Raw genomic sequence first — 13,692 nt, 5'->3', positions numbered from 1 at the left:
GGGATGTAGCTTTATGATTTGCCGACAGGTTGGATCGAAGACCAATTCTTGATATCGAGCTTCACCGTTTTGAGTGCCACCCACAGTGAGTCGCGAGATCAGTTGCAGAACGGCACTATCCTGGCCTTTTAGCCCTGTCAAACACGCCGTAATCATACAATTATTACAAAAGCTAAATGCAACAGGGCATTTTTAGCTCAACCAGACTAGAGCCGCGCCTAGGCCTGTTGCTCCCTAACTTGATTCAATAGAAGCAGCCGCTTACAATTCAGAACTGACCAACTCACTATCAGCAAGTGGACTACAGCCTGCACATGTAAGCAAGTGACAAAATAAATGATACTGCTTGAATTGCTGTAGACTAACACAGACATTAGCAATAAAATGTCAACAGCTGTAGAACAGATCTGTCGTGGATAACAAGTCACAATTGAAGTAAGTACTACGATGTGTAGTTCATGTCTCTGTAAATGCTTCAAGGCTTGCTGAGTATCTTGTACATAGCAGCATAGTCCAGGTTGCCGTCACCTTGTCTTTGAAGCTGCTGGAGCAACTAGGATAAGAAAAAATTAATCAGCACTCTCTAAAAGACAGTACTGTGGCATGCTGATAGCTTACAACATTCACTGTGACTATAGATTAGCTACCATCATAATACTCGTACAACTGAGCATCACACAGTCACAACAAAGGTAAGAATGTTCACGAGTAAGCGCATATATTAAATAGGTAAAATGCCACCATCAGATGAGTGAGTCGTTACATTTGGGAAAAGTTTTGTGAGGGTAATTTCTTACAATTTACGATTAGATTACAAACTGACTTCAGTGGATGCTGAGGTGATTGGCATTTTCTGCTTGTGCTCTTTTGCTAAAGCCAGAGCAAGTCTCATGTCCTTTTGCATCAAGTCCACAGTAAATGCAGCAGAATATTTGCCTTCCAAGATCGCTGCATAACAGAAGTCCAAATGAAGTTCACAGAATGTATAAAATAACTTATCATGCAGAACCAAGGAAAAGACTGACTCTCGTATGAAGACAAAACACATGCATTCCTGTGGGTCACACAGCAATAATATAATACAATATGTGCAACCACGCGCGCGCGCGCGTGTGTGTGTGTGTGTGTGTGTGTGTGTGTGTGTGTGTGTGTGTGTGTGTGTGTGTGTACAGACACACGCATAACATGTTGTGCTAAATGTAGTAGATTATAGCTTAATTCACAACAAAATCAAACACAAAACTACTGCTGCCAGTATCAGAACCCACGTTAGAGATCATCTCCCTACTAACAAACAAAACTAGGACACATCATTGGTGCACACTTATAAAGAATTCTAGCTGCTTCCCTATGTGCAATGCACACACGAATCTCTTTATGTAGTAGCCAAAAATAATATAAACTCATTCAATGTAACAATACCATTTCTACGAAGTCACATTGTTTACTTGCACTGTACCAAATTGGCAATCATGCTGTTGTGAGTCAGCAACTATTGAGATTTCAATTAGAGCAATACAGTTGACTAAGTCTGCTAAAGTACTTTGCACAAATCTCATCAGTCACCTTGTTTCTTATAAACTGCCCCTAGAATCACTTCGATTAACAACCACTAAATATAGAATTCCCTCATTGGTGAAATCAGATTGTTACAAGTCACATCTACCAATCCACTGTAATCATGTTAAGAATTAGAGAAATACGAGCTCTGCATCATTGAAATGACATAGGTACTATTCTTAACAAAATGGATTGACTGTGACAAAGAAGTCAACATACAATCATTTGTACTTAAACTGAATAAACATCAGCTGCTGGATAAATAAGAGTTACAACAAAATACAAATTCAGTTATTCTCCAACATTTAATATTTCTGACAAACCAAATACAGGGTGATTACATCTAACCTGTGACTACACATGTACAATTGACAGATAAATGCAGGCTACTTTCAATACACTCTTTGATTACTTAATTAACTGGTGCAAAACAGATATGAATAGGGCAGATGGTTACTATCAAGACTATGCTTTCCTTCTAATTCCTCACAGCGGTACACAACACGTTGTACTATCTCTCATGTAACCCCGGGTATACTCTAATATCTCGTACTCCCTGTCTAATCAACTACTGTCTATAATACTACCAGATACTACATCCTCTTTCTTTCCCAATTAAAACGACAAAGATACTACGTTTAGTCTATGCTTTGTAGTCCTTCAGGTACATTGGTTTAGTCTTGGCCCAGCCTAAACATCCTTCTTGCACTGGACTCCTGTCCTTTGTATCCTTCAGGATCCCCCTTCACCTCGTCCTCTCGTTTGGCCTCCTCCAACCGTTTCGTATGTGCCACATGACGACGAAGAATCTTGCTTCCTTGCTTGAGCATTACTTCTGATCCTCGTCTTCTGATGACCTCAAATGGTTTGGGGAAGTAAGTAGTTGAGAGTTTGTTTGTACACGATTGCTGGAGCAGAACTTTATCTCCAACCATAATGTAATCTTTGCACGCTTTTGCATTTCCTTGCTGTTTCCCTTTTTCTTTTTCTGGCTATCTCTATCCCTCATGTCATCATCAAACAGTTGCTCAGGCAAGTGAGTAGTGAGTTTACACCTGACTTTACATTGCAAGAAGGCTTCAACTGGAGGTATTCCTGTGATGGAATGTGGAGTTTTTCGGTATGCTTGCAGAAATGTGGTTATTTCTGTTTTGCAATCTCTCCCTTCAGAGTGTGCGATACAAATGGCTCATAGCAAGGACCTGTTTTGTCTTTCCACTTTGCCATTGGGGCGAGGCCACAATGGCGGACTCGTCTTGTGTTCAATATCGTATGAACTAAGAAAGTCGTTGAAGGTTTTGTCTGTGAATTGCGGTCCATTGTCCATTAAGATATGATATTACGCGCCATCCCTAGTGATTGTTCTCTCCAAGCATCAAACAACATCTTATGCTCTTGCGCTACGCATGATTTCCACTTCAGAGAATCTGCAGTAGTAGTCAACCACAACTAATAGATGCTCTCCAGTGGGCAATGGACCCAGCAGGTCTGCAGCTATACTAACCCATGATGTACTCGGTAGGGTAGTTCTAGTCATGAGTGGTGCTTGATTGGCCAGTTGTGTGATTTGACATCCTCTACATGTGTGACAAGCTCTCTCAATATCGCAGTCTACTCCTGGCCACCACACTTTGGACGGTAGGCATGCCTTGCACTTGGCAATGCCTTGGTGTCCCTCATGAGCAAGGGCGAGCACTCTGTGACGCAAGTAACGTAGTATCACGATGCGATATCCTCTCAGACTGATGTATCCTATTGTGGCAAGTTCACCAAAGAGGTGTCTGTACTCATCTGGCATATCTCTAGATTGGCCACTATGAATGACATTCCAAACTCTCCTGAGCTCCTCGTAACGACTTGATTCCTCTTCAATTCCTCTGGTTGTAAGTGAGCCCGGCGTTGCCGCTATTGCCACAAACTTGACATATTCGTCAGCCTCACCGCTGGAACTTTGCATTGTTAGTCGCGATAAGAGATCCACTATGTTGGTCTTGCATGGCTAATACACGATATCAAAATCATAGGATTGTAATCGTAGAACCCATCGTTCGATCCGTGCAGATGGTTTGCTGCGTTTGCCGTAAATCACTTTAAGCGGTTTGTGGTCTGTTATCAGACAAAAACGTTTACCCAGCAAATACAGGGAAAATTGCTCGCATGCCCAAACAAGCGCCAGGGCTTCTTTTTCTGTCTGGGAATACCTTCATTCAACTGCAGAAAGGCTTCTGCTAGCAAAGCTAATGGGCCATATCGTTCCCTCGTGCTCCTGTAACAGCACCGCCCCTAACCCAATTGGGCTCGCATCTGCTACGTGGTCTCCAGATCCTTATCAAAAAGTGCCAATGTCCCTGCCTCGGCTATCATTACTTTCACTCGCCGGAAGGCCGTCACTTGCTCTTCTTCCCATAGGAAAGCTGTGTTAGATTTCAAATTCCGCCACAGCGGTTCGGCTGTAGTAGCTAAGTGGGGCAAAAAATTGGCACAAAAATTGACAAGGCCTAAGAATGATCGCACCTCTGACACATTTTGTGGTGCTCTGGCAGTTGTGATAGCTGTAATCTTGTCCTGAGCGGGTGATATACCTTTCCTGTGAAATTATGTGCCCCATAAAGTGTATCTCCTTCAATGCAAATTCACACTTGGCTGGATTCAGTGTCAATCCGTAGTCTTCAAAATCGTCGGAAACTCGCTCCAGCCATTCATCATGTTCCCGTCTAGTTGGTCGTAAACAATCACATCATCTGAGAAGTTTACTGTGCCATCACGTCTGTGCAAGACCTGTTGTATAATATTCTGGTAGGCTTCCGGTGCAGATGTTATACCGAACATTATTTGTTTGTACCGAAAGAGTCCTTTGTGAGTGACGAAAGTTGTGATTGATTTAGAATCCTCTGATAATTCAATTTGGTGACAACCTTTTCTCAGATCTAGCTGTGTGAAATGTAGACTCCGACTCAATTCTTGGAGCACTTCTTCAATCGTGGGTATTGGTACCTCTCCCATATAACAGCCTCATTGGCTCATCTCATGTCTACGCAAAGTCTAACATCACCAGTTGGCTTGGGTATAACTACCATTGGACTAATCCATGGTGTAGGGCTGTCTGCTTGTTCAATAATATCAGCATCTAGCAACTGTTGTATCTCAGCTTCTACCTTGTCTCGTAGGCTAAAAGGGATTCGTCGCAATGGTTGAGCTACTGATCGTACGGGCTTGTCAATGTGTAACTGCAGTTAAAAATCACGGAGTTTTCCTATTGCCTTGAAACACTTGGGATATTTGACTTCCAATTTCTCGTACTGGCTTTTTTCTTGAACATAGCCTAGCAGCAAGAGTTTCAGTTGAGTTGAAGTCTGTCTCCCGAGCAGGATCGGTCCTTTACTTTGCACAACTACAAATTCTGCTTCAACACCTTTGCTGTCAGTCCATACTTCTGCCTTAAAGCTCTCCACAATGGCCAATGGCTCTGCTGACCCATACGGAAATAACTTCTTCTCCAACTTGTGTGGTTTGTACTTGACATACCCCTTTTCAGTTGTTCCCAGTGGTCTTGGGACATGATATTGGGACTGCCACCGCTGTCTACAATAACTTTGCTTTTGACTCCTCCGATCCAAACATCTCTTCTTGCGCTATCTTGATGCACTGCAAATACAAACTTTAGGCTACAGCCACTGTCCTTTCTCTCTTCCTCTGCAAAATTGACTTGTTCATTTTCTTGAACCCTATTTTCCTTTTGATTGTAATTGTGTTCTGCATTTGGAAGCATAATGGCCTCTTCTACCACACCGTTGACATGTTCTGTACCTTGCTGTATATTCAGAGTCACTAGCAATATGTCCTTCCTTACCGCATCTGTAACATGACAGTCCTGTTCTTCGTGGCATTGGACAACCTTTCAACTGTGTTCTTCTCTGTGGCTGGATGCGACACTTCAGCTTCTTCTCTCAACTTTGGTGGTTGTGATGGAGTTGTGGACAATCCAGTTATATCTTGTTCCTGAATGGCAACAGTTTCCACTGTTCGAGCTATTGAGATCACTTTGGCTAGTGTCAACTCATTCCCTTCCTCCAGCAGTTTAGTGAGCACTTTGACATTATTGCATTTTTCAATGGTCTGACTTAACAGATTTTGATCTAAATCTGCAAATTGACACTTGCAAGCTTGTTCACGAAGACGTGCTAGGTATCGGTCAATAGACTCTGTACTCTGTCGATGAAGCTGGCGGAATTTGTAATGTTCATAAAATTTGTTTATGAGTGGTTTGAAATGTCCGTCCAATGCTTGTAGGACTGCCTGGTAATCTTGGTCATTCCCAGTATCTGGCAAAGTAGCAAAAATGTCTTGCACTTGAGATCCAGCGCAATGAAGGAGTAATGCCTGTTTACGCTGAGAGTCAGTGATGCCCTTCCCAACAATGTAGTACTCGAAGCTTCGTTTCCACTTATCCCATTGGGGTCCTAGGTCCGTCAATGTCTCTCCTTGATAATGGAATGCCACAACAGGGTATAATTCCATACTCATAGTGATGACCGCTAATCCCAACCGGTTCTCTATCCTATATAACTGACACGTGATCAAAACGCACGGACCGTGCTATGCCTGTTGTGAGAAGGACTTTCACTTACTCTGACCCGAGATTATCTTTTTCTTGAAGTCTTTATCCCTGTCGCCAAGTTGTAGAGTATTCCTCACAGCGCTACATAACATGTACTATCTCTCATGTAACCCCCAGATATACTCTAATATCCCAAACTCCCTGTCTAAATCAACTACTGTCTATAATACCAGATACTACACTAACATCAACATTACAGTCACTAAATATTATTTAGAATATGTCACATGACCTTAAGAATGCTGATTGGCCAATATGAGGTCTTCTATACATGATAAAGACCTCTCGGCTGTGATAGAGACCTCTCGGCTGTGATAGAGACCTGTGGTTTAATAGAAGACTGCAGTCAACTAGTTCGGTGAGGTCGATTATCAAGTTGATAAGCCCGAGTGGCTGAAGGTCAATGACATATAGATAGACCCCGTTACAAACCATGCTCTAATGCTCTAACTGCTACGTAATTTCTGGTTGGGAAGCGTTATCACCATAAATTACCGAAAGTATTAAGGCTTTCCGAGAATAATTAGCTGAGCCAAAGCTACGTGTTGAGGGTAGACCCAAAGACTCCAAATAATTTATCGTGATAACACCGAACCAGACATTAGATTTGTTGTATATTAGTCAGACTGCTGGCCACTACTTTTTACTCAAATAATGTGAGGAATGTAGGACTTAGCGGCATTAATGGTTTTAGTCAGTTTTAACAGCTTGACAATGAAGCAACAAGACCTAAAATGCTAACAAGTCACATGGTTATCAACCATGTGTTGTCACGTGTTATTAGACAGTAGGGCCAGTTAGTCACAGTAAATGTTTATGTTGGAAAACAGTGACTGAGAATATTGCTTTTTTGTGTTTCTAGCATATACTTGAAACTACTAATTGTTAAATAGTACTTTGAAAAATTCTATAATTTGATTCACTTACAGTGGTGATTTGCATGACATTTATTAACTGGTCAATAAACGTTTATTGACTGGTCAAAAACCAGTTTGCAGTTGTATTGCTAAGCTGGCAATAGTTTATGATGCCAAAGACACGGCATCAGCAGTCTGATTAACACCCCAATCATACAACAAATACGTTAAGTGCACAAGTGCTTGTTTACACACACTAAACTACTAGCATTAATATAATTCTCATACACGTAAATATTAATATGCCATAAAACTTTCTGATTTGCATAATCTTGTGTAACAATTAATTAACCTTCTCCCTTTTCCTTATAGCTCTCCTACTATCTAAGTGTCAAATGAAAAGAAAGCTCGTTACTATGCTTAACAGTACTCTTGAACGACAACTAGAAGGCACAATGTCATTAAATCAACTTACCCAATCCTTTATTCCTAATTTGCCTTGAGCCAAGAGGCCCAAAGTCGAGTACCTCATGTAGCTGTTGCTGACTCACTCCACACTTCTTAGCTAGAGCCATACTCTCTGATAGTGATGCTGTAACTCCAACAATCATGGTGTTGATCACCAGTTTCATCTTACTAGCATTTCCTGTTTCACCTAGTTGAACAAGACACTTACACGCAACACATACTACAATTCTACCATGTACATTGCAATATTAACCATAAAAGTAGGACTTTGTGCTGATAGCATCAAAAGCATGTTGTACTTCATCAAACAATGCTGGATTGCCGGCTGCCATAATAATAAGCTGACGAGATTGAGCAGCATCAACACTGCCTAATACAGGAGCCTCAAGATAGCGTCCTCCTGCAGCCACAACAGCCTGTACAAACCAAATCATACCAAGTAAAGACATCTGGCTAACATTTTCTGAATAAACATAGTGAGTAGATAGCTTTTATGCTGTGGTAGTACGGGACTCGGGCTTAGTCCAGGAACCTGAGTAAGAGAGCGTCAGCGGGAACAGTAGTCCTATCTAATATATAGAAGATATCACACTGGCGACGAGGATCAACAATGGAAGAGGAGCACGATCACGCAGCGGTAACAGATCAGGCCAATGAGGTTGGGGAAAGGCCCCACATACGGTCAGGCCATGTCAGTTTCCGTTTCTGCTTCCAATCAGCCGATTTGAGAAATACAAAGCTAAGACAGAAGAGTGGGGTGTATCAAAAACGCCTAGAACAGTTCTTTGTAGCAAATGGCATATCACCTGTCGACAAAAACAGGAAACGAGCAATTCTGCTTAACTCATGTGGTAAACAGACTTATCATCTGTTACGTAGTCTGGTAGGACCCAGCAAGTCTGCAGACACACCGTATAAAAAAGTATGCAAAATGCTACAATCCTCATCCAACAGTGACAGTCCAGAGATACATAATCAACACACGCATCCAACAGTTACAGGAAGATGTATCTACGTTTGTTGCAAAGCTGCAAGAACTAGCAGAGTTTTGTGAGTTTGGAGATCGTCTAGACGACCACATTCATGACAGATTGGTGTGTGGAGTAAGAGATGATCGCACCAAGCGACGTCTGTTTACAGAGAGCAATTTGACATTCAAGAAGACGTGAAAGATTGCTAGATCTATTGAGACAGCTGGGAAGAATGTGGCAGCAGTGCAGACGGAGTTGGGAAAGGAAGACGAAACTCGACAGGAATCGGCCCATCAACTCAAGGAGTCAGGCCAAGGATCGGGTCGTAGCACCCTAGCAAGGCGTAATTTACACTGCCAAAGGTGTGGAGGAACAAACCACACATCCAGTAATTGTAGATTCAAAAATACGGAGTATTTCGTTTGCAAGACATGGGGCACATTGCTAAAGATGCTGAGCAAGGACAAGCACTAGGACAAAGAGTGCTAAGAAACACCACGTGCCTCAACAGACCAAGATGGTACATGAAGAAGAGTTCCTAGAGACAGAGGACAAAATTGAGGAAGACAAATATTATGTCAAAAAACAGTGCCAGGAAGAGTTGAACCGATATGGGTGTCAGTGGAAGCCAGTGGCAGGGTACTCAATATGGAACTAAACAGAGGCGTCGGTGTTGTTGATATCGAAAGAGACATATTGGCAAACATAGAGAGACAGCCCACTCCTATGTTGAAAACAACCAACAAGCAATTGAACACGTACAGAGGAGACACTATTCAGGTGGTAAAAGAGATTCAGGTAAAAGTGGGCGTCAACAATATGGAACACAAGGTCAATGTTCCATTGCTGATTGTCAGGGGCAAGAGATCCAGTTTATTGGGCAGGAACTGGCTGCAGCAGTTGAGATTAGACTGGCACCAGATTTTTAGAGTCAGGGATACGCCACAGGTAGCAGAGGTAGTGACAAGACACCCAGCTCTTTTTCAGAAAGAATTAGGTGAATACAAAGGGCCAGCGGCGACTATTGTGATTGATCCTAACGAAACACCACGTTTCTGTAAAGCATGCAGTGTTCCGTATGCTTTGAGACGAGTAGACAACCAGTTGAAGAAGCTAGAAGCAGGAGGAATTCTCAGACCGGTGGAACATGCAACTTGGGCAGCACCCATCGTACCCATGGTGAAACCAGATAGATCAATATGCATATGCGGTTATTATAAACAAACTGTCAACTGAGCAGCGCGGTGGACACTTATCTAATTCCCAAGGTGGAAGACATTTTAGCAAAATTATCTCAAGAATAATATTTTCCAAGCTTGACCTGAGCCAGGCTTACAACAAAGTTCCTTTATCGGTGAAATCACAAAAGACACAACGATCAACACACAACGAAGACTTTTCCAGATCACGAGATTACCGTTCGGAATATCATCAGCACCCAGCATTTTTCAGGGAGTTTTAGAGAGTGTTCTCAGAGGAATTCCTGGCGTAGACAACTACTTGGACGACATTCTCGTCATAGGGATGATGGAAACAGAACACGCAGAACGGTTGGAGCAGATGTTGCAAAGATTGGAAAACGTAGGATTTAGGTTATGAAAGACAAGTGCACGTTCATGGAGACATCGGTCACGTACCTTGGTCATGTCATGACCAAACAATTCACCCCGATCCAGACAAAGTGAAAGCAATCAAGGAAGCCCCAGCTCCATGTAACCTTCAGGAAATAGGTAGTTTTTGGGACTAATAAACTACTACAACAAATTTGCACCTTGGCTTTCCACCACACTAGCGCCATTACATGAACTGCTCCAGAAAGGAGTATGTTGGCATTGGGGACGGAAACAGCAGATAGCGTTCAAGAAGGCCAAAAGGAAGCTGTTGTCCAATCAAGTGTTGGCATGTTATGATCCCCACATGGACATTGTCGTATCCTGCGATGCTTCTCCATACAGAGTAGGCGCAGTCCTGTCTCACAGGTGGCGAAATGGAACGGAACACCCAGTCGCGTTCATGTCGTGTTCATTGAACAATACAGAAAAGAAATACTCTCAGCTCAACAAGAAGGCATTGGCCCTGGTGTTTGGCGTGGATAAATTCCATAAGTACGTGTTTGGCCAGTTGTTCACTCTCACGACAAACCACAAGCCGCTGCTTGGACTATTTCAAGAAGGGAAAGCCATTTCCGAAATGGCCTCTAGTAGAGTTCAACGTTGGGGGCTGAAATTGGCAGCTTACACCTACCATATACAATACAGGGCAGGGTCCCAGAATGGGAATGCAGATGCATTAAGCCATTTACCAATACAAGTTAAGGAACCCGAGGAGGAAGTGACGAGTGAGGTTGCTTTAGTCATGGAGCAGTTAGACGAATCGCCAGTAACAGCCCAACAAATAAAGACTCAAACAGGTAAAGACCCTTATTTGTCAGTTGTCCGTTTGTGAGTAATGACTGGATGGCCAAATTCGTTGTCAAATACCATTTATGCAGACATGGAGGACTTCAAAGCATACTGGCAGAGACAAAATGAACTCACAGTACATGACGGATGCGTAATGTGGGGTCACCGTTTAGTAATCCCCCACGAACGAGGGCAAAAGTGCTAGACAGATTGCACGAGGGCCATCCTGGCATTTGTAAAGCGAAGGCCCTAGCAAGAAGGTATATCTGGTGGCCGAAGATAGATGCTGATTTGGAACGAGTAGTGAAATCATGTGGCCGGTGTCAGGAACACGGGCGGATGCCTTTGGTGGCTCCATTACATCCATGGGAGTGGCCAAACCGTCCGCGGCTGAGATTACACGTAGACTATGCGAGTCCGTTTATGAGAAGGATGTTGTTGGTTATACTTGACGTGTTTTCAAAATGGTTAGAGATACACACCGTGGCATCAGCTACGTTGCAGGCAACAACTGAGAGTACCCGAGCATCCATCGCAACTCAAAGTATACTGGACATCATAGTATCCGATAATGGCTCTTGTTTTTTCATAAGTCAAGAATTTGAGTTGTTTTACAGATCCAACGGTATCACACACATCAAGTCTGCTTCGTATCACCCCGCGTCAAACGGGCTTGCTGAACAGATGGTACAAACGTCGAAACAAAGTTTGAAAAAGATGGAAGTAGGAACATTTCAGGAAAAATTACAATGAGTGCTAATGGCTTACAGGAACACACCTCACATGAAAACGGGAATAACACCAGCTGAGCTACTCCTCGGGCAAAAACCGAAGACCTTGTTAGATTTGGTGAAACCAAACATTGCCGAGAGAGGACGCAGAAAGCAAAGTGAGCAGAAACAATATCATGACAACAAGCCTCGCATATGTCTGCAATTGCGAGACTGGTCCTCAATGGATTCAACCAGATTCAAGAACAGTGCGGTCCTTTATCGTTTACTTGCCCGTTGCAGGACGGACGTATCATGAACAGCATCAGGACCACAATAAAGCCAGATACTAAAGTGAGGAAAATGTGGCAGACAGTAATTGCACACCGGAGAACAAACAACCAGTTATATACGAAGATGTCCACGAGCTCGCGGTACATGCACAAGAGAAACAAAAAGAGACCCATCAACAAACAGAAGAGCAGAGAAGACATTCTCAGGGAAAGGAGGACAAACAAGTTTCAGCACAGACTCCGGTACAAACAGAAAACCAGACTGAGAAGGGGGAAATCCCTCCAAAGGGACAACGAATCTCGACTCAGACCAGCGGATACTATTAGAACAGAAGAGAGGGAACCCCAAATGACGGAACTCCAAAGGTCGCAACGAGTGAGGAAGGCACCAGAGACTAGACTTATAAGTAGCTAACGAGATGACTTTTGAGCAGTTAACAATATGACTGTAATTTTTATTTGTCTTATTGTGTTATTTTTGTTGTTGTTGAGGAGAGGGTAAGAAATGTGGTAGTACGGGACTCGGGCTTAGTCTGGGAACCTGAGTAAAAGAGCGTGAGCGGGAACAGTAGTTCTACCTAATATATAATTTATAGAAGATATCACAATGCTAAACTAAATATCTTGGTGTGACAAAACCTGCTGTTTGATTGCTAAGTAATTACCACATATATAACATAGCTATATCACCAGTTCAATGTTGCCAAGGTTCCACAGTAACATCACAACAGTAGGGTTTAAAATTCCTAGTTGCCCACATGCCATTGGCAACTGAAACTTGCAATTTAGTGAGATAATGTTGCCAGATTTGCTGCCACATGAACCAATGGCACATTGTGCACAGTAATCCTAGCAGGTCATACGACAGCTGCTCAGTGGAGTAGTCATGTTGCCATGCGTGTATGTAGTTGCCATCTCTCAATCTAGAATTACAGGAGTTCAGTAGAGACAAGTGAATGTAACCCTATGCATAGGAGAGTAGTCCATCTTTCTGGTTCTGCACTTTTAGATATGCCAGACCAGAACCATTTATACGATGATGATTGTGTCAGACCCAACTTTTGTGAAAATCATAGATTAATAGTATGCATCTATTCCAATTATAAACGTACTACCGCATTTTGCATGAGATCAAAAGACACCTTGGGTAAAAAGCATGAGACACTATCAAAATAATAAATCGTGCTAAATGAGTAACAGTAGACAGACAGGTATGCAGACTAAAAGGACAACATTGACAGCAATATCATGCCTTAGGTCGCTCTAGTGCAGATAGCTGGCTAGCTTCATTACCCTGCACTGCAATACTATAGGTCTGCAGTCCACTACAAGTACAATACATGAATACAGACAGACAGAAACCGCCTGGTGACAGAGTACTGTAGATGCTTCAAAAAACTCAAGTGCGACCATAGCACAAATACCCAAAGATCTTGATGGAGACAATTTAACTTTGCCAGCCGTTTGTCTAGCCCACCAAGTGCATGTTTCCATCTATTTTCCGAATAAAATGCTTAGCCTAATTTCTAATTTCAAACCACGAAACAAGCTTTCCTTCTACAGAGAGAACAAATCCACAAATGTGAACAAGAATAGTATATGATGGGTGAGTTTAGAGCAGTAAACAACAGCCCAAAGTTACCAGTACATCAGTAACAATAGACAAGGACTAGTGACAAGGACATTCTGTATTTTGGTTAGAAGGTGCATTCTAGGCTTGTGCATACTAGGGGGCATTAAATTGAGCATAATTAGTACTGACAAGCATCAAGCATAAAAGCGAGCATAATTGCAAGATTTACGAGCAATATAT

The 13,692-nt window shown here is 42.5% G+C and overlaps 3 protein-coding genes across 3 annotated transcripts; 1 reads left to right on the top strand and 2 right to left on the bottom strand.

The window, feature by feature from the left end:
* Window positions 1–325: 325 nt before the first annotated feature.
* LOC134189892 (uncharacterized) lies at window positions 326–7,952 on the bottom strand. The gene is made up of 4 exons (XM_062658286.1): window positions 7,757–7,952; window positions 7,511–7,690; window positions 824–948; window positions 326–553 (listed from the first exon to the last, which is right to left on the bottom strand). The coding sequence occupies exons 1-4, from the start codon at window positions 7,950–7,952 to the stop codon at window positions 476–478; spliced, it is 579 nt and encodes a 192-aa protein (XP_062514270.1). The 3' UTR covers window positions 326–475.
* Window positions 957–4,068, bottom strand: LOC134190151 (uncharacterized protein K02A2.6-like). The gene has a single exon (XM_062658580.1). The coding sequence runs from the start codon at window positions 3,515–3,517 to the stop codon at window positions 2,948–2,950; it is 570 nt and encodes a 189-aa protein (XP_062514564.1). The 5' UTR covers window positions 3,518–4,068; the 3' UTR covers window positions 957–2,947.
* Window positions 7,953–11,023: 3,071 nt separating the features above from the next.
* On the top strand, window positions 11,024–12,424 carry LOC134189889 (uncharacterized protein K02A2.6-like). Its single transcript, XM_062658283.1, has 4 exons — window positions 11,024–11,420; window positions 11,494–11,563; window positions 11,647–11,765; window positions 12,372–12,424. The coding sequence occupies exons 1-4, from the start codon at window positions 11,024–11,026 to the stop codon at window positions 12,422–12,424; spliced, it is 639 nt and encodes a 212-aa protein (XP_062514267.1).
* Window positions 12,425–13,692: the final 1,268 nt, after the last annotated feature.

This window comes from Corticium candelabrum, chromosome 14, assembly GCF_963422355.1.
Source record: "Corticium candelabrum chromosome 14, ooCorCand1.1, whole genome shotgun sequence".
In the NCBI taxonomy this organism is placed as follows: Eukaryota; Metazoa; Porifera; class Homoscleromorpha; order Homosclerophorida; family Plakinidae; genus Corticium; species Corticium candelabrum.
The sequence above is the reverse complement of the archived record's forward strand: the minus strand, read 5'-3'. Positions and strand labels throughout refer to the sequence as shown.